This window comes from Salvelinus alpinus, chromosome 11 (assembly GCF_045679555.1).
Source record: "Salvelinus alpinus chromosome 11, SLU_Salpinus.1, whole genome shotgun sequence".
NCBI classification, from domain to species: Eukaryota; Metazoa; Chordata; class Actinopteri; order Salmoniformes; family Salmonidae; genus Salvelinus; species Salvelinus alpinus.
The window spans coordinates 58,185,612-58,208,156 of NC_092096.1; the positions used below are offsets into that span (position 1 = coordinate 58,185,612).

General features: G+C 43.4%; 1 protein-coding gene across 6 annotated transcripts in view; it reads right to left on the reverse strand.

Moving 5' to 3' along the window:
• The window catches only part of LOC139534554 (adhesion G protein-coupled receptor L3-like), a 301,582-nt gene that overhangs the window by 200,330 nt on the left and 78,707 nt on the right, over nt 1-22,545 (reverse strand). For all 6 annotated transcript variants that reach the window (XM_071333764.1, XM_071333763.1, XM_071333762.1 and 3 more), the window contains exon 4: nt 10,972-11,185. In XM_071333764.1, coding sequence (XP_071189865.1) covers nt 10,972-11,185 — 214 coding nt within the window. The remainder of the gene's footprint in view (nt 1-10,971; nt 11,186-22,545) is intronic.

A 22,545-nucleotide genomic window follows, 5' to 3' on the forward strand; every position in this document is an offset into this window, starting at 1 on the left:
ACAGCGACAACAGACCGGAGCCTTGTGAGTCACTCACTGTTGTGCAGCGCGTGCCAGGTGATCTAGTTACAGTATGGAATTCACAACTAAATGTTGTGGCCAGCTTGATATATTAGAATTATTAACACTAGAATCGCTAAAGCAGTCATTTTGACTCCTCATGATTGTTATAATTTTTTTACACTGCCATTTTTTAAGTCACGCCCCACTTGACTTTTCCTAAATGAGTCTATGTAACGCATAGTCGGTGTCAGAATCTTAATATCACAAACAGAACTGGAGTTCTAGGAGTTTTAGGAGGGAATGGCTTTAAAAAAAAAAATATCCTGTTGCCCCTCCTTCTCCCGACAGGAAGACCTCTCCAAGCGTCACGTCTGAAGGAAACTTGGCACCATTCCTACGGTGAAGCATGGGTGGCAGCATCATGCTGTGGGGATGTCTTTCAGCGGCAGGGACAGGAAGACTAGTCAGGATCGAGGGAAAGATGAACGGAGCAAAGTACAGAAAGATCCTTGATGAAAACCTGCTCCAGAGCGCTCAGGACCTCAGACTGGGGTGAAGGTTCACCTTCCAACAGGACAACAACCCTAAGCACACAGCCAAGACAATGCAAGAGTGGCTTCGGGACAAGTCTCTGAATGTCCTTGAGTGGCCCAGCCAGAGCTCGGACTTGAATCCGATCGAACATCTCTTGAGAGACCTGAAAATAACTGTGCAGCAATGCTCCCCATCCAACCTAAAAGAGTTTGAGAGGATCTGCAGAGATGAATGGATCTGCAGAGATGAATGGTAGAAACTCCCCAAATACAGGTGTGCCAAGCTTGAAGCGTCATACCCAAGAAGACTCTAGGCTTAAATCGCTGCCAAAGGTGCTTCAACAAAGTACTGATTAGAGGGTCTGAATACTTTTAAATTAGAAAACATTTCTGAAAAACAGTTTTTGCTTTGTCATTATGTGGTAGTGTGTGTAGGTCGATTAGGAGAAAGAAAAAAACTATTTTAGAATACATCTGTAACCTAACAAAATGTGGAAAAAGCTAAGGGGGCTGTAAACTTTCCGAAGGCACTGTATGTCAAAGTGTGTCAAGCATCTGAAAGTTACGAAAACTGTGTCAACTGTTAAGACAAGGGGATAACAGCTTATTGAAATTCAACTGATGCACACAAGCACGAGCTGACAATAACTGACTGTTTTTGGCTGCTGTCATATGGACACATTCATTTTAATGTCATTAGTGCTTTTGTGATGAGTTTCACTATTTATCAAGGCCACTTGGCGCTTTTAATGATGTTTAGGCTATTGATGTCATTTAACCGTGCGTCTTGACTCTGCATTTTGGTGGTTGTGGTATTATAATTTTGTCGTTATAAAAAATTTGATTTTGCCATCTTCCAAACATATGCTTTCTGTGAATTGCACTCAATGAATAAAATGTATTAAACAAGAAATATATACACACACACACACACACACACACTGTTGAAGTCAGAAGTTTACATACACTTAGGTTGGAGTCATTAAAACTCGTTTTTCAACCACTGCACAAATTTCTTGTTAACAAACTATAGTTTTTGCAAGTCGGTTAGGACATCTACTTTGTGCATGACAAGTAATTTTTCCAACAATTGTTTACAGACAGATTATTTAACTTATAATTCACTGTTTCACAATTCCAGTGGGTCAGAAGTTTACATACACTAAGTTGACTGTGCCTTTGAACAGCTTGGAAAATTCCAGAAAATATGTCATGGCTTTAGAAGCTTCTGATCATTTGAGTCAATTGGAGATGTACCTGTTGATGTATTTCAAGGCCTACCTTCAAACTCAGTGCCTCTTTGCTTGACATTATGGGAAAATCTAAAAAAATCAGCCAAGACCTCAGAAAAAAAATTGTAGACCTCCACAAGTCTGGTTCATCCTTGGGAGCAATTTCCAAATGCCTGAAATATATATATATATATATACACACACACACAAGTACATACACATATATACATACATACACACATACAGTGGGGAGAACAAGTATTTTATACACTGACGATTTTGCAGGTTTTCCTACTTACAAAGCATGTAGAGGTCTGTAATTGTTATCATAGGTACACTTCAACTGTGAGAGACGGAATCTAAAACAAAAATCCAAAAATCACATTGTATGATTTTTAAGTAATTAATTTGCATTTTACGTATATATGAATTAAAAATCAGCTGTTTCCAGCTACAATAGTCATTCCAAAAGCTCCCAGCACTTGAATCACACATGATACAGTATTATCATCATTCTGAACATATTTTAGAACAGCTTTCTATACGTTTAGGGTTGTGGGGTACGAACTGATAGAATATTCAATGCCACATCTGCGCTCGATCAAAGTGAATTATGCAACTGTGGTATGAAACATTGATCATAAGGATTGTGTCATCAGTTTTCCAGATTAAAGATTAATAGTTGACATCCCATTCATCCCCTTCCATAGAATTCCATATTAAGCCTATAGATTGAGGAGCAGAAACCATCAGCGCAGAAGTTGTGACAGTTGCCAAAACAACTGAAACGTCACCCCATGTAATAATAATCAAACCCATTTGAAACTAGTTAGACAGCCTCAGAGACTTTTAAATGAATCCCATACTGTAAAAGCCACCAGAGGGCCCCTATACAAACTTGTCTTGAAAGCGTTACTTGGGGGAAAAACCCTGTTCTTGAAATCCGAGACAATTGTGCATGGATGACAGGACGGGCTACCAAAAAGAAACAGACGGAGCAGGTGAGGGGACTAGAGGTGAGCGAGGGATGCCTGGTAGAAACGGGTCCCCAGGGACTCGCTTTTTGCCTGAGAAAGGAAAACAGGGAGAGAAGGGGCATCCACGCCTCGACTGTGGAAGCAGGTGGCAACGCCGGCGGCAACTATTTTCCTTCCCCTGAGTGCCGTACCCATAGGAGTTGGCCGGCGGCCACCCATTCATGTCCAGCTTCGGCCCACGGAGGGAGGGGTGTGTGTGTGAGATTGAGAGAGTGAGAGAGCGAGAGAGAGAGAATATCCATAGTATGGAGTGGGAGACTATAATGTCAGAATTGAGCAACGACTAGACGCCATCCCAGACGAACAACTTGAGTCACCGTTTGAGGACCAGGGCACCTCGTGGGCCTCGGCTTCTACAAGATTAGCCCACACTCTCTCCCCATCGTCTGAGTACACAGTGCCGCCTGGCCAAGCCAGCTGACATATTCAAACAACCCACATACTTACTGCGCTCCGTGACAAATGCAGTAAATCCACAGCTGTAAAGACACTGGGAGAAAAGCAGAAAGAGCACCATCGCCTCGACAACTAGAAGGGCTAGCAGTGGCACAACAGAGAGAAATCGGACTTCAATTCTGACAAACAAACTCCAAGATGAGCTCCCGTTCTCATGAATGATTCAATATCACTGCACCACTTGGGCTAGCAGTGAGAGAGGAGTAGACAAGCTAAATAATCAGAAACTACACCATTTTCAAAGCTCATTTGAGCATAAATATTGACTTCCTCACAGATGAAAATGATGTCTTGTTTATTTGGAACTAATGGACATTCCAGAAACTTGAGATGTCCTCCTTTTCTTTCTCCGACAACGGCTGTTTTCTTTTCAGGACTAAAGTACGGCTAAGTGCGCTCCGCTACGGGTGAGGTAATTCCCAAGAAAATGAACTAGTTCAGCCCCTCTAACCTCCCTCCCTCCAAACCACCTCCCTCCCACATGTCTACCTAGTTCTCTATAGATTACGTGTAAGGAGTGGTAAAATATGGTACAAACAAGGAGAGGCTTTCATTACCCAGCTAATTTAGACTGGTTTAAAAATCACCCGGTTGTGGTGTAATGAAACGTGGAGCCTGGTCTGACACCTGGAGCCTGATTCATAGGGGCATAGTTTTTCAGGTGAATTCTACCATTCTACCGCTCGCTCATCAATTTCAATTAAATAGCCCTCAGCGCAAGTGATTAGTGCAGGAATTTACATCAGGGGAAAGTTATTTTTGGGGGCAGGGTTCAGGCAAGGGAGTAACAGAGAATGTAAAAGGACTGGTAATGATGCAGAGACAAGACATCAATCAGAAAAGCATGATGATGTTTTATCTCCGAGGCAAGGATGGATCAACGTAATGTTACCCAAAGGTCAAGCGAAGACGGCCGCCCACTCCTACATAAGACGACAGAGAAATTGCCCCCTTCGGCACTTTAGCTTTGAGTTGGAAGCGGCGAGCTGTAGTAGACATCAAATAGGTGTCTACTCCTGCCTGCCAATTAAGAGAAGAAGAGAACAAGAGGGAAGACGGAAGGGAAAAACAACAGAGGAATTTCTGAGCGAAGGAGGAAAACATCAGATGGTAGCGGAGTCTGCTTCCAGTGTGTCATTTGACCACCTACCCCCAATCTGAATTAGCTCTTTCTTTACTGTTCTGGGGCATCCAAGTGAAACCCAATCCCACAGCTGACAAATGGACTGAGCCCTCCTACTCCCGACCATTTACTTTCATTCCATTACGACACATGTTTAGCCAGTGACCGCACCGTGCAAGGCTATTCATCTGACATTCTATCACGTAAGGCCTGAGCTATGCCGGGGTTTCCTGAGGAGAACAGGTAACAGTTGAAAAGTTAATACCTCTCAAATTCATTTTTTCTTTTTTTACTTCAACTTGTGGGGGCATAAGGAAACCCAGAGGGCATCCGGAAAACAACTGCAAATGGCATCCGACACAGGGATTCTCAAACCGCCCGGCTGCTGGATTCAATCCTCTTTCTTTTTCTCCCTCAATCCTTTGAGAGTTATCAATCTGCTTTGCATAGAAAAACCTCCAAAAAACATTTTCCACTGCCAGCTTAGGCCCTTATTTTCTTAATCACCATTAAGTCTCGTTTGGTCTATGACCTGGTCTTGCCCGTAGGCTGGAAGGTTAGACTGCCAGGCTGAATTTACTGTACCCAATTGGCCAAATGGAAATGCAGCAGGTTTTTATCAAGCCGGATGGAGAGAATGGAGGCAGGTGGGGGTGAAAAACGAGAGGGGATAATGAATGTCGGGTGACTTCATCCATAGGGGAAGAAAAAATAAAAAAAATATTATTTTCCTTTTTTCTGTGAGAAGGCACCACATCAAAAAGAGAGTTAGATGAACTGGGAAGGCAAACATGCACAGATGGAAATTGGGCTTATATTCCTTAAGTAATCAGACTTCGGAATGAATTTTATTGCTTGCATGCTCTTTGTATTCCGAAGGGGATATGACCCTTTTACTTATTACTGGTTGTAGTCACAGAAAGCCTCCCTTGGCTCAATTTCATTATGTCACATTTGTTTTGGTATTCACCACACGCCATCATCTCATGCGGTGGTTGATGGAATCTATAATTGACAGGTGACCAACACAACCATGGATCCGAGGGGAATAGCTTGATTAATAGTTTGTCGACACTGCATGACCTGCAAGACATGTATGAGTAAGGACAGATTCGTCAGAGGCAAACTGCTCTGCCTTATAAACGTAATACAAATATTGCTGTTGGTCTTATACAGACCTCATACAGCACACAATGTCCTCAATAGACAACATGGACAAAATACAAACTCTGCAAACTGGAGGTTGGTGATTCCTTTCTGAAAATAACCCTGCGGGTGTGTGCGAGAACCACATGTAAGATCGTTTTAATTCAGAGATTAAATTCATGCATTAGCACATCTTAGCCGAATAATTGACTCTCAAGATTTCATTTATATGGGAAGTTCAACACCAAGCCAAACTACATACTGTGTATCAACCCAAAATCACGTATACGGTTGTATCCATGAGTCATAATCTATTTAAAATGCAAACATACCAATGATCTACTACCAACCAAACAGTGCACTGCAACGCATGAACTGGGACACCTTCCTTTAAAAACATGAGTTAGGGCGCTGCAAAACGCAAGGTGAGACTTTCCCTCAGAGAGAGCCAATGGATCTTAGACGAGACAGTATCCCGCTTCAGCTCGGCAAACTCCTGTTTCACCATGCTTCCTCATCTATTCCAAATCACCGAAACTCAAAACGGCCAAACTTTTATGAGAAAAAGATGAGAAGTATCAGAAGTGGTAATACGCGGGAGGATGAATACGTAATGGGATACAAGGCAGTTGGATGTAGAATCATTTGTGCCTGGCTGAACTCTCTAGCTCGTTGTTGGGGACAACTAGGGACTCTAAACACTCTGTGTAAGGACATTCCGCTTGGTTTGTGCTTAAGTGGTGTGTTCTTCCTCTCCTCAAAATATGACTAGCATTTAATGGATTCCACCACTGATGGTAACCACATAGACTATGAATACCCCTCAAACATGTATTAAGAGTAAATTGTACAGTCACATGCCATGTATTCCATTATAAGCATTGGCTGAAACAACGCAAAAATCATCAAGGAACCAACGCACAATGTGCATCAACATGTGACTTGAAAAACAGGAATGCCAAAACAAATGAATGCCGGATTATTATTTAATTTTTTTACATTTATTTGCCACCTGGTTGGCTATTTGCAGTGTTGTAATATACACTGAGTGTCTGCCTATCCAGCCGGTGAAATGTACGCATACGACAGTTAAGTCGAGGGATTTGGATGAGGAAGGGCATTGGAACTGAAAAGGGACCTTCAGCTAATATTCTCTCTTTTAAATAAATTATCTTATCAAATCCGTAAACCCTGAAGCAGGTCAAATACCAAGAATGACAGAAACTCGACCGGATGTTAAGATCAACGGTGAGGGAGTAGGATTTTTACTTCCTATGCTCTCTCTCTCCCCCTTTCTCGCTCTCTTATCTTTGATAGTTTGCTTTTACATTGAGGAACTTTAAGTAATAAGTATGTTTTGTTTGTTTCATACATTCTAGCCTGTATATGACAAAGTGAATGAAGGCAAAAAAATATTATGGTGTACTTGTAAAAGAAAATGAACTATTGACTGAAGATCTATAGCTTCAATCCCAAGTGGTATACAATGCAATACCCTTGACATTCAACCTGCTGGTAAATGACTGGGAACTAGTGTAAAATCAAAGCACACACACGAGTCACTTTTGCTACAAAAACATATTTTCCTTCAAATGTCATGTTTTTAGACTGTAATTATTTCAAATGTTCAGTGTTTGCCTCAACCGGGGAGCAGACACAACACTGCACTTAGCTGATGAAAGGCCAGACTCTTGAATGTGTAGAGAGAATCAGCAGACCCAATGCCTCGTAGACAGAGAGAAAGAGATGGGGGGGGAGAAAAAAAAAGTTCAGAGAAAAGGGGATAGAAATGGGGGTTGGGAGAGGAGTCTCCTTTTTGACCCTCTTCTCTTCCTATCAGGCGTTCCCTTAAGGTACCCGGAGAGGTCTGCAGAGATGCCGGGTGATATACGACTTTGATATTGCCGGTAATTACTAACCGTGAAGGCCACGACGCCTCAGGGAAAGAGAGGGAGAACACAAAAGACGACAGGCGCTGGGGCCGCTGATGAGAAAACGATGGAAGATGTTGTTCGATATCGTCGGTGCTCGTTTTTGAAGTACGGCGCGTCGCACGCGCGTTGGCGAGATCAAGCCCGATTGATATGATAGCACCGTGTTGTTGTAGAGGACGGGCGGAAGCACTTCTGAGGAATAATCTAGCTTCACTGCAGAGTTTATTGAGGAGAGATTTCAAGAGGCTCCAAAACAATAAACCGCATGTAGATAACTCCCAAACACTCAATATACAGAGTTAGTTGCCAGCTAAAATTCATTGGGAAGAGTAGGTGGGCTAAAGTATGGTAATTGCCGCCAATTACGCCCAGATGAGTCCTGGTGGCATATGTTTGAATTACAATATCATTAGCCACCTTCCAGTCGCAACCCGGCCCCACACACAGGTGACACGTCTTTGAGTGGCTGTGATTTTCCAGACACGTAATGGCCGCTGCATGCGAGAGCATCAGTAATGACTCAGAGCCATTCATCCTGTCGGGGGCATGTTGGGAAGACAGCCTTCATTTTGAGATGCATTACGGCACTCACCGGCTCGCTATCACTCAGGCAGGCGATATTAGAACTCGCTTAAAAGACTAATGGAACCAAACACCTAGCTGGAGGAGCCTCTGTATGCTGATAAGCAAACATTTCTGCTTTTTTTGTGTGGTGGGGGGGGGGGGTCATTCCATTCTTCTGAATATCAAATGGGGCCCTTTTTTAATAGTTAGGGGGAGGGGAAGGAAAAGGAAGTTGCACTGACCAAATGTGTACTGACTGATAGCAGGCTTGGTGACATGGATGGGTATTTTCCTCGTGATGGATGTTAGCCTGTAGCTTAGTCTGACAGAGTGATACCCACCCAGACCATGCCAGCAGGAAAGACAGGTGGCTCATGGGCTGGCAAAAAATGTAAGAAAATCCCAAAGGAGGAACATTCCACTAAGGGGGAGGGGTAGTCTCTACAGGGTAGGATATCAAATATCAGGGAAGTGTGCCTCAGTCCCAATGCCAATGCCCATTCTGTTTGGAGGACATTCTGTACGAAGCCAATAGCCAACAACATGAAAGTAACCAACATACTTTTCATTCAAACCCCTTAAGATAGACATGAAAACAATCACTGCTGTTTTCTATTTGTTATAACATCTAAGCTTAGTCTAAACACTAAGCTAAATGTACTTACTGTTATGCAATACTTAGATAATCTGATCAAAGGCAGTCAATTGTAATCATGAAAAAGCTCAAAGAAAAATGACAAATGCTCAGAAGCATGTCAAAGTCGGCATCGGTGTGCTGAACAGTCCACTCTTCTTCTGTGTGTATTTGTCACATTATCCTGTCAGCGACATCAGACAAATCCACCAAACAAAACGCCGAGCGAGCAGTTTTGGGGCCCATTTTTCATCTCGTGTCGACCTCTGCACTATCTGTCGTCTTTGAAGCGACAGTTTTCTGAATTGTTGTTTGTTTTGATTCTATTCCTGTTTTTGTCTTCTAATGAGCTTAGTTACCGGGTTCCTAGCAATAGCTGTACCAGCTCTGTTGCAGCCGGGGGCATCGCGTGAACGTCGCACTTTCCTACGCGCTAACTAACCCCTAGTGCATCCCTATTCACATGCTAATGTGTTAGCCGTGTTGCCAATGCTACAAATATCTCAGGACTCCCCCCCCTGCTCCCTGAGCCCCCCTTACCACCCACAACCGTCATCCCCTTGCCAACTTTGCCCCCAAACACAATAAGAGCTCGCTCTGAATCTCTGAATCTGCTTTCACTCGCAGTTTATCTTTTGTGAGTTGCCCCCGCTAGCTCTGTGATGCTAAAGAGAAAAGTGCAGTTCCCTAGCGCTGGTCTTTTTTGTTGTTGTTTCGTTTCTTCCTCATCTCCAGTTCGATTCATTCCGGCAGGGATTACTCTTCTGAGTGGGTGGTGCAGGAGGGAGAACGAGGGAGATACTATGGGCCGGATCAATTATCTGACAGTGGTGTTAAGACCTACCTTTTTATCCATACTTCTCACACTAGTGCGTATCTCACCTTTGTCATGCCATACACAAAGTGGTGGGAGAGGCAGTTAGATAATGTGCAGAACGTCATTAGTATTCTCAAAAGGGTAGCACATGGAACACTGGGTTTGGAAAACGGGGACGTGTCAACACTGAAAAGCAATTTAGATAAACCTTATCTCGTTGGAGTGCTCGTAACTTATTCACGACAACATGAGCGCGACAACAGCTACAAATCCTGGTGCATGTCTGCAGCTTTTAAAGAGGGCTTGAACCAAGTCATGCTGTGTATCTATGGAAAATGGTTTTACAGACAACCATTCCTAGTACTTAGTAACCCAACACTGTGTATAATGATAGTCATAGCAAATTCCCAAAAATAACAATGACTGTGCTTACTTTTCTTAAATAGAGCCCATTAGCTGCATGTATGCTCAAAGCCTGTATGATGTGAACATTTACATAATGTAAATCATCAAATTATGTGTATATTCTCTTATATCACTGTCAAAGTGCTGTATACTCTCTGTCTGCACTGACAAATCAGCCTCCGTTTCCTGATTTCCCCACAACGTAGCCATAACTCTACACAAAGTGCTTAGGTCTGGCAGGGGAGCTCACCGAGGTCATATTTATTTAGACAAATAAGATTTAAAGTATTCAAATTATTTCAAATGAACATTGATTTCCATCACAGGCAAAATGTATAGGTGGTATGAATTTACACCCAAGACAGGGATTTATTGCGTTCGATCTGAGAATTTTCTAGACTCCTTGGAATTCTTAACGTATTCCACTGAGAACACAAGGATCGATTCACCGCCGGACAGCAAACCAAAAGAGTGTTTCATATTGGATTTCTTCAAAGGTGGTCCGTTGCAGAAGACATCCTCGTAATTCCGAACTCTAAACAAAACGTAATACCCAAACACGTCCTACTCATGAAATCCCCTTGTAATAAAACATGTCAAGTGTATCGTATACACCGGATTCAAAAGTGTATATGTCCCAAATATACACTTTCAGGACTATGTATGTAGCACCTTTCATCTCATTTGAGAAAAATGGAAATCGATAACAGCGAGAGGCACCTGTAATATAAGTGGCAATCACCTCAGAATCTCAATCAAATCAATATCCAACTAAAAGTAATTCAGGAATTAGAAATGGAACACCAATTATCAACATAGGGGAATTGCTTATTATTTTCAATGAGGACTTGTTTCCCCGTAACAGACAAAGTTAATTCATGAAATCCCCTCCACTCTGGTCTATGAACTACAGACAAAGACTCAATAAAAGGTAGCCAAAATTGCAACGGCAGTATTTGGGGCTGGTGTCATTGAGCATTACCAAGCATAGACAATCTATTCATCGTAATGTAGAGAGACCATACATAGATATACAGTTCTAGATTCTCACCAGCAGAAACATAGATGTACAGTTTTAGATTCTCACCTCTGGGACATGATCTTGTAGGCATCTGGCAGGTAGCAGCGCGTATTCTCCATCTGTGCCGGGTCTGCGTCGCAGATCTTGTCGTCGGTGCGGCCGTAGTTGGCACTCTCGATCATGATGACGTCGGTGCCCGGACAGCGCAGCTCGATGGGGTAGCTCTCACACGACAGCTCCCTCCTCACCACAGCCATGGGGATGGGCGCTCGACTGAAGGCTGTGGGTACATAAAGACAAAATAACGTCAGCAAACACTGCGTAACAGTGGGTATATTTACTATGTGGGACTCAGGTTCGATTCCCACCAGGCACACGAGTCTCCCAATAGCCAACCTAATGTCTTAACCATTAGACCGAGATAAAACAGCGAGAAAGACCGATAGATAGACACAGAGAAGGTGACATTAGAGCAAAGGTCACAGGTCAGATATTGGGAGGTAGGAAGCTGAGCTGACAGGGCCCTCGTTGGGGGTGGGAGACAATAACATAGCTATAGGTTGTGTGAGAGACAGAGAGATACGGCGATCAAGATCGTCAAAGAGTAGGTGGGGAGCATGTTAGTTGTGTTCATGATGACCATCCAACCAGCAAGACGAATACAGAGAGAGGAGAGAGAAATGGAGGGAAAGAGAAGTAGACAGGGAGAGGGAGTAAGAGAGAAAAGAGGCCTGACTAAAACGTCCATATGTACCACACAATTACCGGATCATCGTGTGGTTATTCAATTAGAGCTGAGGGAGGTGGCCACGCCCACTTAACAGGGGAAGGTGGCAAGGGGGTGAACGAGTGGCTAGCTGCTTGCCCTCTGGCAGTATTCTAATTGTTTACCACAGGCAGCCCAACGGTAAGAGACCAGAGCCTGCTGTCTGTCTGTTCGGACGTTTCTGTTTTGCCTCTCGCCAGACGAACAGTGGAGAGACTCCAGAGGTTTGGTGTTTACAGTGGGAATGAAAAATGAGTAGGAAACGTAAACGCTGGGCTGAGTGACCATGGGGGACCGTGACAGTTATGGATTTTCATAAACACCCCTTAACAGAAGTGTCTGTGTTGCAGCGCCAACACTGGACAATGTGTACTGCAGGCATTTATCATCGGCTGGAAGGGGGATAGACAGCCAGTATGTGTACTTAATGGAAGTCTCTCTCTATCCCTCTCTCCCTCTCAGTGATCTGGATCTTATTACACTTTTACTTTCAAATAATTGATGGCTGATTAACCACCGGGGCACCATGGAAGAGAAAGGACACACATTTGATTTGCCAGTGAAATTTATATTACATGTGTTGAAAACAAGGCCATGAAGTGGTAGTGTAGTAAGATGTTTAACGTGATACATGAGTTGTTGCATGAATCTACTGTAGGAAAAATCTTTGATAAGCCACTGCCAGGTAAGCTTGTTAAATTTCAATATCATGTGCCTATCTATCTAGAATACTTGAGGCACTATTTTCAAAGTAGCAGAGCAAGAGACACTTAAAGCAAAAAAAGACCCATGTACAGTGCTTTTGGAAAGTATTCAGGCCCCTTGACTTTTTCCACATTTTGTTATGTTACAGCATTCTAAAATTGATACAACTGTCAGGTTGGATGGGGAGCGTTGCTGCACAGCTATTTTCAGGTCCCTTCAGAGATGTTAGATCGGGTTCAAGTCCAAGCTCTGGCTGGGCCACTCAAGGACATTCAGAGACTTGTCCCGAAGCCACTCCTGCGTTGTCTTGGCTGTGTGCTTAGGGTCGTTGTCCTGTTGGAAGGTGAACCTTCACCACAGTCTGATGTCCTGAGCGCTCTGGAGAAGGTTTTGATTAAGGATCTCTCTGTACTTTGCTCCATTCATCTTTCCCTCGATCCTGACTAGTCTCCCAGTCCCTACCGCTGAGAAACATCCCCACGGCATGATGCTGCCAACGCCACTCTTCACCGTGGGGATGGTGCCAGGTTTCCTACAGATGTGATGCTTGGCATTCAGGCTAAAGAGTTCAATATTTGTTTCATCAGATCAGAGAATGTTGTTTCTCATGGTCAGAGTATTTAGGTGCCATTTGGCAAACTCCAAGCGGGCTGTCATGTGCCTTTTACTGAGGAGTGGCTTCCGTCTGGCCACTCTACCATAAAGGCCTGATTGGTGGAGTGTTGCAGAGATGGGAGAACCATCTCCACAGAGGAACTCTAGAGCTCTGTCAGAGTGATCATCAGGTTCTTGGTCACCTTACTGACCAAGGCCCTTCTCCCGCAATTGCTTGGTTTGGCCGGGCAGCAAACACTAGGACCAGTCTTGGTGGTTCCAAACTTCTTCCATTTAAGAATGATGGAGGCCACTCTGTTCTTGGGGTTCTTCAATGCTGCAGACATTTTTTGGTATCCTTCCCCAGATCTGTGCCACGACACAATCCTGTCTCGGAGCTCTACAGACAATTCTCTCAACCTCATGGCTTGGTTTATGCTCTGAAATGCACTGTCAACTGTGGGACCTTATATTAGGCAGGTGTGTGTCTTTCCAAATCATGTCCAATAATTTGAATTTACCACAGATGGACTCCAATCAAGTTGTAGAAACATCAAGGACGGTCAATGGAAACAGGGTGCTCCTGAGCAAAATTTCGAGTCTCATATCAAAGGGTCTGAATACTTATGTAAATAAGGCATTTCTTTTACATTTCTAAAAACATTGGCTATTCTGTGTAGATTGCTGAGGAATTGTTTTTAATTAATTTTAGAATAAGGCTGTAACATAACAAAATGTGGTAAAAGTCAAGGGGTCTGAATAATTTCAGAATGCACTGCATGTGGAAAAGATGACACCATGCATTTTGTAAAACAATAAATAAGCAAATGTAGATCAAAAAACAAGATGGCACAGTATTTTCATAGTTCTATCCAAAGGCACATCCCATTGCATGGATGGTTACCATAGACACGTCTTCTCCTAAACATATGCACTGAGAATGTCAAAATGCTGGTATTATCATAAGCGGGTGGTATGTACAAAGTACCAAACGGAATATTAAAATGCCATTTTGTCCCCACAATCCTTGAAAATCAATCAATAATTTCATATTTATTCCACATTCTGTTTCATATTCTCTTGCTATGGAGTAGATCGTGCTCAAAATGCAACACAACATCAATTTATAAGCAGATTGGAGTTCTGTTGAAGTTTCATCCTATGCTTTGTTGAATAGCTTGCCTAAACATGAGTTTGCTCTACAGAGTACCATTGATCTGTTTCAATTCACTGGGTCAAGTAAGTGCAGTAGTTACTCTACAAGGCAAGAAGAACAAATTGATCCATGTGCAATTTTAAGCAACAGAATATGCCATCATTGGTTGTTTGAAATCAAAGCAATTCATAAGACAGACTTTTTGACAAGTTTTAACTTGTGCATCACTGGTAACACTTCTATATACACAGTGTACACACACACACAACTATAATCAAACATCATGACATATTCAGCTTCAAAAGTTGTCCAGAACCAATTACCAACAGGTATGATAGACCAACATTGGGAAAGGGAACGCTAATAGTGTTTCCATGTTATACTTGAAGATGGGAGTCAAAACTAGCCAAGCTTACTACAGCCTATGCTAAGCTATACTTGCTATGCTAACTCAACATGAAAGTATACAAAGACACCAGCATACACTTAAAAGTCTTCTCTAATTGTATTTAATAGGTCTGAATTAGAAGTTGAGAATTATTTTGACACACTTTTTTATAGATCCGATTTTGTACTCCCCTGAATGTCCATTGACAACTGACTGGGCTATTAGAATGACCTCAACATCCCTTGTGGATCTTAAAAAGGGACACTCACTCTGTAACCTAAAGACAAGGTAACAACACAGCATGTCAGCGAAGTGATATCTTCCTCCCACATTAAAACAAACAAGGAAACGAAGCCATACAAATACATTTGGGAGACAGATTCCCTCAGCCGCTAATGTAGGCAATAACCAGATTCCCCGGCTACCAACACCAGCATCCTGCCCGTATCGCTATCTAAGTCCACACATCCATCGAGCTAAAAGCAAGATGGAGTCTCATTGAAAGTCCTTCCTGATATCTAAGCTCTCAGTTCTATCCTGTTCCACTCTCTCGCTCTAATACTTGAGAGGAATATCCTGCTGTACTCATCCTCCTGAGATTTCTCCCCAAGATAAGTCTCCTGACGAGCACACTGCTGAATACGCAAAATAAAAGTAGAATTGTGGGAGAACTCGCTTGATAAAACGTTAAGGTCAACTAAGATGTCTTTACTTCAACTCATCCAAAAGCGTTAATTCACAGTGAATCTACAGAGAGGAGCAAGTCATTTCTACAGACACATGCCATAATTCACAAATAAATACTGAAACTCAATTACTCACCAAATAAGGGCATTGGAAAGGTCACTTGAAATAATGTCGCTCTTTCCCGAGCTTTCAAATCACTCAGAGGCCGCAAATTGAAAACCAAAAGAGGAGTTTGATTGTGGGCATTGAATGCGGATTTTCTTAAGTAATTGGGGGAAATTGCATGTAGAGAGGGCTTGCATGTAGAGCGTCACAGAGGTCATTGAAAACCAGCCCAGACCTCGTTCCCTCCGACCCTTCTTCCTTTACTCCCTCCGAGCCACAGGGCACTTCAGCTCAGACTAGCAATGACATTTAAAAGTCATCATTAATATCAAAACAGGGCCTTTGGGGCACGCATTTCAGTTGATCGCCCAAGAAACAGAAACATTGTCAGATGGAAGGGGTCGACGACTGCAAACATTAAGATTGGAGAGTTTGTTTGTGTAAATGGCTGTCATAATGGAGATAAACACAACTCGTACCGTTGGAATTATCCATCGTCTCTCTAAAAAAGAAGGGCTGCCTCCCACAATGTACCAATGTTCTGGCTTCACATCTGTACAGATCGGTCACTGCAAACATCACTGCCTTATCCGCTTGTTGCTCACATCCCGTCAACACAAAACAATAGCAAGCAAGATGCCGATTCTTTTATGAGCGCATTTCGCAAGTGGCTAGTTTGCATCAACTATCTTCACTAAAACCACTACAAAAGGTTTTTGTGATGTTCTGGAATGTCTGCCTCGTGATTTGTTGAGAGAGTTGTCCGTCTGGACCCTCGCCGGATAATTTCCTCTGTGTTTTTTTTTGAAGTAAACAAAGAGTCCGTCATTAATCCCAGATTCTAGTCACTGTTGCCTAGGGTCTGGCTTTCCGAGACTAAAGAGTCCCTATGCTGGCTTGTGCAATTATTCAACCTTCTCTACTGTCAGCCAGTTTCTGAAAGCACCAGCATGCACACAGTCGATGATTTGTGATAAATATGCAATCTCAAATCAAGCCCGGATTGGAAAATACACCAAAAAAATACAAAGTACGAGGAAATATCATGATGAAATACAGTATTTCGTTTCCGGCTGCAAACTACACAAACCAAATCAGAGGGCGGCCAATTCAAATGAGCTCTGATTGAATTGAATTAACGAGGGAGGGGCTGATTCAACACATCCATCCGTCTCTCTTCCCCACGTCGCTGGATCTGCTCGGCCCACAAAGCGGGTGATTAATTAGTGCATGAATCATGTGGTTGTTATTTGATTAGAGCAGAGGAAGGCGGTCACGCCCACTTGCGCTTTACAGCGAATGAGATTGCGTCACCTGTGGCATCCCAAGACTGTTTATGGAATGGGGGGTAGGTCTACTTCAAAAGTGACTGAAAGGTTGAAATGTTCCATTCAGTATAAATAATTGTTCATTTTTAAGTGAGAACTAGCTTTATGAGTAAATTAAGTTTAGATATATCCTCAGGCAATTCAAATCTAAGGGACCTACTCAATCAGAGACAATTATAAGACAACATTGAGCAAGATGTGCTTTTGAATAATTGCAGTTAATAAAACAAAGCGAAAACAAAAATACATCATGTAGACATTTAATCAAACACGCTTTGCAATGCAGAGAAATGTCATAGTTCATTCCCAATTATGTGTTCCGATTCCATAGAACCTGATGTGTCAAAAAATTCCTCACATGAAATGCTTGTCGTGGAAGACCAGACACCAAATGAAACATGGTTAGCTCTCCAGTTCCAGGTATTCTTCAGTGGATCCTAGATTGACTGGCCCTTCAAATCACACTGATTATTTATTGGCTTTTGACCACCTCAAACAGCGCTGTGGCAATTAGGATGAGTTAGTCTAATAGGGGACAAAGCAGGGTCTGGTCAGCCATTCTACTTGCCAGTGAAAACAGGCCATTTGTTTTGCTCCCACCCCTCTCCATCGGCACTTACCTTTCCACATCTGGCAACACACCAAGCTCACCAGTATAGGGGAAGTGAGTAAGGCTTGATAGCGCTAGCGACACTCTCAAATATGTGCCTCACCTGTCAATTTAGCAGCCAGCTGTGCCAAGGGAGGCAATAAGCTCTTACTGCATCAGAGAATTTGTGAATTAGCCCCAAGGTAAATTACAGGGGAACAAAATCAGCAATGTCAATGGCTGGGGCTACATCGACTGCCTGAGTAACAACTAAACCTCGCTAGCTCTTGCCCTGAAACTGCAAAAGCTGTGAATTGCACCTTTTAATTAATTCATTGGATATAGCCCATGCATGCTTGGGGATGGGACTGTTAGCAAGACAAATTGTGACAGTGGCTCACCTTACATATTCACAGTGCAACCACACAGTGGAGCAACATATGAAAGTGAGTCTCAGCGACACTCCCATTAACTGTTGATTCACACACTTGAAACTTTGAGGTGAAGTGACTTTTCCATCCAACGAAGGATTCATTTAATTAAACGATACTCCATGCATTAAGTGCCGAACCATAGCAGACCTAAAAACAAGATGAAAAAAAAGAGAAGGTGGCTTTTCAGGGTCGTCAGAGCGTGATACTCCCCTCCAATAAGCAAATTATAGTTCATGTGGACGTCAATTTCTCTTCGGCTCAAGGAATACCAGGGATAATTAAGAGTGTGGTTCAATTACTTCATTATTCTCAGACAAAAAATTCACGAGTTGAAGTCCATTTGACAAATTTGTTGTCGATATAGAATCAACGATCACTAATACAGTGAAATTAATGGCACAGGATCTTAAAATCCAGTAATATTGAGGACTGAATAGGGGGGGAAAGTACGTTTTCCATTTTTATGCTCTACATGTAAACTCAGTTGAATTATATGTCCGGCTTCACATTAGCGAACTGCTGACTTAGTCAGCTGGTCTGAGCGCTCTTCCAGAACCGGAAGACAGCCTAGGGAGCCGGAAGACAGCCACTGAAGCTACTGCTGTTTGTGGTGATTCACAAGAGAGGGTGAGTAAAAGAGAGCAAGAGAAAGACATCTGGGCTTTGTTCAGCTAGCCGTCACGTCGACATTGTTAGTCTACTTCCTCTCCTTTCATCTCCCCCCTCTTTCCCCTGGCTGCAACCCCCGTGTGCCTCAGTGTTGCTCTGGGGAAGTTATCAGCCAAAACTTACACCCCCTCGGCCTCCTCAACCCACCCAGACACACACACACACACACACACACACACACACACACACACACACACACACACACACACACACACACACACACACACACTCATTGACAGAGACACCCACACAAACCTCCAGATTTGGCATTACTATTCTTACCTCAGCCTAGACACAAAGTTTAATTGAGGTAAATAACTATATATGTTTTGCCTGTGTGAGGGGAGAAAAGGAACAGCCTTTTCTCACATGGACCACTGACACACAGCAGATGGCATCAACCAGCAACACCTGACTGACTGCACACAGGAAGGAACGTATAAATGTATCCCTGTAAAATGAGACAGTAAGACTCACCTCACAGTGTCAACGTCTTGTCTCCTTTTTTATTTTGGGTATTTTAATCTTTCATTTTTCAGACAAGAAAGAATGTTGTCTGTATCTATCTACTTTGAACGTTCCGTGACTGGATGACTAAGGGAAGTCACTTAAAATGCCATTCAACCGGACCGCCACAGACCTTTATTACGATCTAGGCCAGGGGTGTCAAACTCATTTCGACCCAGGGGACACATTCGGTCTTCAATGAGATCCAGTGGGCCGCACTGAACACGTGTTATATTTCCTCGCTGTCAAAATTAGCCCAAAAATGATCCTCTAGGGGAAAGGGGGATACCTAGTCAATTGTACAACTGAATGCATTCAACCGAAATGTGTCTTCCACATTTAACCCAACCCCTCTGAATCAGAGAGGTGCGGGGGGGGCTGCCTTAAAATCGACAACCACGTCATCGGCACCCGGGGAACAGTGGGTTAACTGCTTTGCTCGGGAGCAGAATGACAGATGTTTGCCTTGTCAGCTCAGGGATTCGATCCAGCATCCTTTCGGGAATTTGATGCTCCCTGACTGTCTAGCTTTCATTTCAGGTGATTATTAGCGAGCTGGACACAGGCAAGAAACTGTATGAATGTAGGTCCATTATCATTTCTACAGTTTTCATTTTTAAGTATTTTTAATTCAACCCCCCCGCCCCCAAAAAAATTACGAATATGAAGGCTGGATTGGACCTCAAGCCTTTCCAGAGGTGATAGTAAACCAACCCAAACCTTTTCCTAACCCTGAAAAGTTAACAGTTTGGGAGTATATTATCCTGAGGTTTTCCTATGACAAAGGCCACAGGGTTTACAAAAAAACTCATCTAAATCCACTGTATGTTGTAATGAATAGGGAAAACCTGCAATGTTCCAGCCTGAAAGGCATCCAAGCCTCAAGTGAATTGCATCAACTGTGCTATTGTGAGCACAGACAGCAGAGTAAACACAGCATAACTCACGCCCGTGATGTCACCCTCCTGATGACAATCACCACATAAAGGATAATAGTATCTTTAGCCACAATATGATGTGGATTGCCAATAACAGTGTATTGGAGCGAACACCAGCGGGTGAGGATCCCATCTGGTAATGTTTGTCAATGGAAACCCGGACCTCAAACTGACAATGAAAAGCACTTAATCTGTTCTGACCTCAATCAGTCGACACAGAGAATAAACTACCATACGCTCACTCACAGTCCGACCACCTCCCAAATGGCGCCCTCTTCATATGTAGTGCCCATAGGGCTCTGGACAAACGTAGTGCACTATATAGGGAATAGGGTGCCATTTAGGACACACCTCTTTCCCTCTCCACCACACAGATTGTATATTCAACAGCAGGACTGAGAGGAAGAGTCGTTTTCGGCAGCAAAAATAATAACGGATAATACATTTGACATTAAGCCCATATTGTCTCGGGATGAGAACCTGCGTTGCATTTATGAACTCTGCGTGCTTATGAGAAATGTGGCAATATCTTTGTTTTGGAGTGCGAGGGTAAGCCAAGTAAGGACAAGAGGATTCTTAAATTTTGTCTGGTCCTCCTGCTTAGTGTGAGAGGTAGCCTAGGCAACAAAGCTACGTTCACAACTGCTGTACCCTTATAGAAACTTGTTTGCCTTAAGATCCCTCCTCTTCACATGACATATACACATACTTTATTGGAGTACAGTAGCTTGAACCTTCATGATAAACTTAGGTCATTTATGTATTCCAAATTGCATATTCTTCCTGTCTAACGTCATTTTTTGCTGCAGTTTAATATCCGAGGGTTAAACGCATTAATTAATACAAATTATGGCTTCTAGCGGTTATGTTTACTTGCATAATGAAAAACACAAATTATTCAAACGTGTAAATTAAAATGGGATTAAATGCATTTCATATTTATAGCAACATCTATCACATCTAAATGGGCAACAGTATCAGATGCAAGTGGTTTAGCAAACTGTTGAGAGATTGTTCTGATAAAAATCGACAAGTAGACAAGGAGTTTAAAAATTGCTGGTCCACTCCTTCGGGCATGCACACACATTTTTCTGGCACACACTTCCCCCAACAAGCATGCGCTCGCGCACAGACACACACACACACTTCAAGGGTTAGACAAAATATACAGTAGTCTCTCCCTCCTCCCCCCCGGCTCTGTTAATTAGCATAGATAGCATTGGGTGTTGTAGTAATGTGGGTAGGGAGGGATACCTATATACCACAGGAAAGATGCTAGCTAGCGTAGCACTCATACAGTAGGCTACGTGTAGGTTGGCACCGTTCAAACCTCTCTTACCCTCCCTTCCATCTATCCCTCCCTCTGGGTCTATAAATGCCCATGGATGGTTGGGGTCACTCAACACCCCATCCCCACAATTACGTTTTCTAGGACAGTCCCCAAAACATACAAGTATGGTGGCACCATTTAGCCCAGATGTACATATATGAGGATGTCCCTTTGTCCCTCTATATTTAGGACGACGAAGACAATGTTAAGATAGTTCCTTGTTTACTCTAGTCTACACACCCAGGGGAATGGTGCTGGCTAGCGTGGCTAGCGTAGCTACAGCACATGTGTAGCGTAGCACCCATACACGTGCCGGGTGACAAAAAGCTCATGTTCTGCCGGCGCTCCGGGAGCGCACAGTAGCGTGAGCAGCTAATTGAGTCGCGCGGCAGAGCTCTCCCCGAGATTATTATTAAACAAGGACCTGCCAGTCATACCGTGACACGCTAAAGGAGAGAAAGAAGGGGGAGAACGAGATACAAATGAAAAGATGAGGATGAAGGAGTGAGAAGAGAAAGAGGAGAGTATAAAAAGATGAGGGTAGGAGATGAGAGAGAGGAGAGAAAGTTGGACGGGGAATAAAGAGGGGGTGGTGGAGGCGACAACTCCTCGATGCCTCGCTCTTCAGGCACCCACAGAGAGCAGGTAATCTCATTGAGCATACACTCGGTGCACAACAATGGTGTGGTGTCGCTTCGATTAGCTTGGGTGGCTACGCTACAACTGCAATAACAGCACCCAGTGAACTTCCTTTGATTCCCTTTCGCTCCCCACGTTTCAAATGGAAGTGATCACACGCAAGGCTATTACGCGAAGACAAAAGGCGGGGACTTGGAATATGCATGGCAAGGGATGTTACCCACCGTGTGCGTTAAACGAACCGTGACGTGAGTTGGAACGTGTCGAGAGTTTTGATTTGGGCAACAGTCAGACGTAGCTACGCAGTTCACTTGAGAATGAGGCGTGAACATGAGGTGACCAAGTTCACGCGCACACAGTGTCGTACACAAGGCTCCGGGAACAAGGCAGTCGTCTTGATAAAGGCTAGAACCTTAATACGTATAGTGCATTGCCAAAGATCTAGTTAATTAGCATCAACAAGAAAGGCAGTACTAACACTATTAAAATGTCTCCATACTTAATATGAGCCTCTATTCAAACAGCAGACTGAGTACACATACTGTCCCTTTTAGAGGGCCTGTAGAGTGAGATATCTCATGCCACATTGCTTGATGCTGCACTGCAGAGTGACATGCTCCTTTCCCTGGGTCTCCCGTTCCACTGCTCTCTCCTGCCCATCTCACCAGACAGAAAGGACTGCATTATCACAGTGAAAAAGGATCCCCTTCAAGTCCTCCATGCCACTGAACAAGGGCCAGTGATCAGGGAGTGTATGCGCTGTGTGTGTGTGTGTGTGTGGGGGGGGGGGGGGGGGGGGCACTAC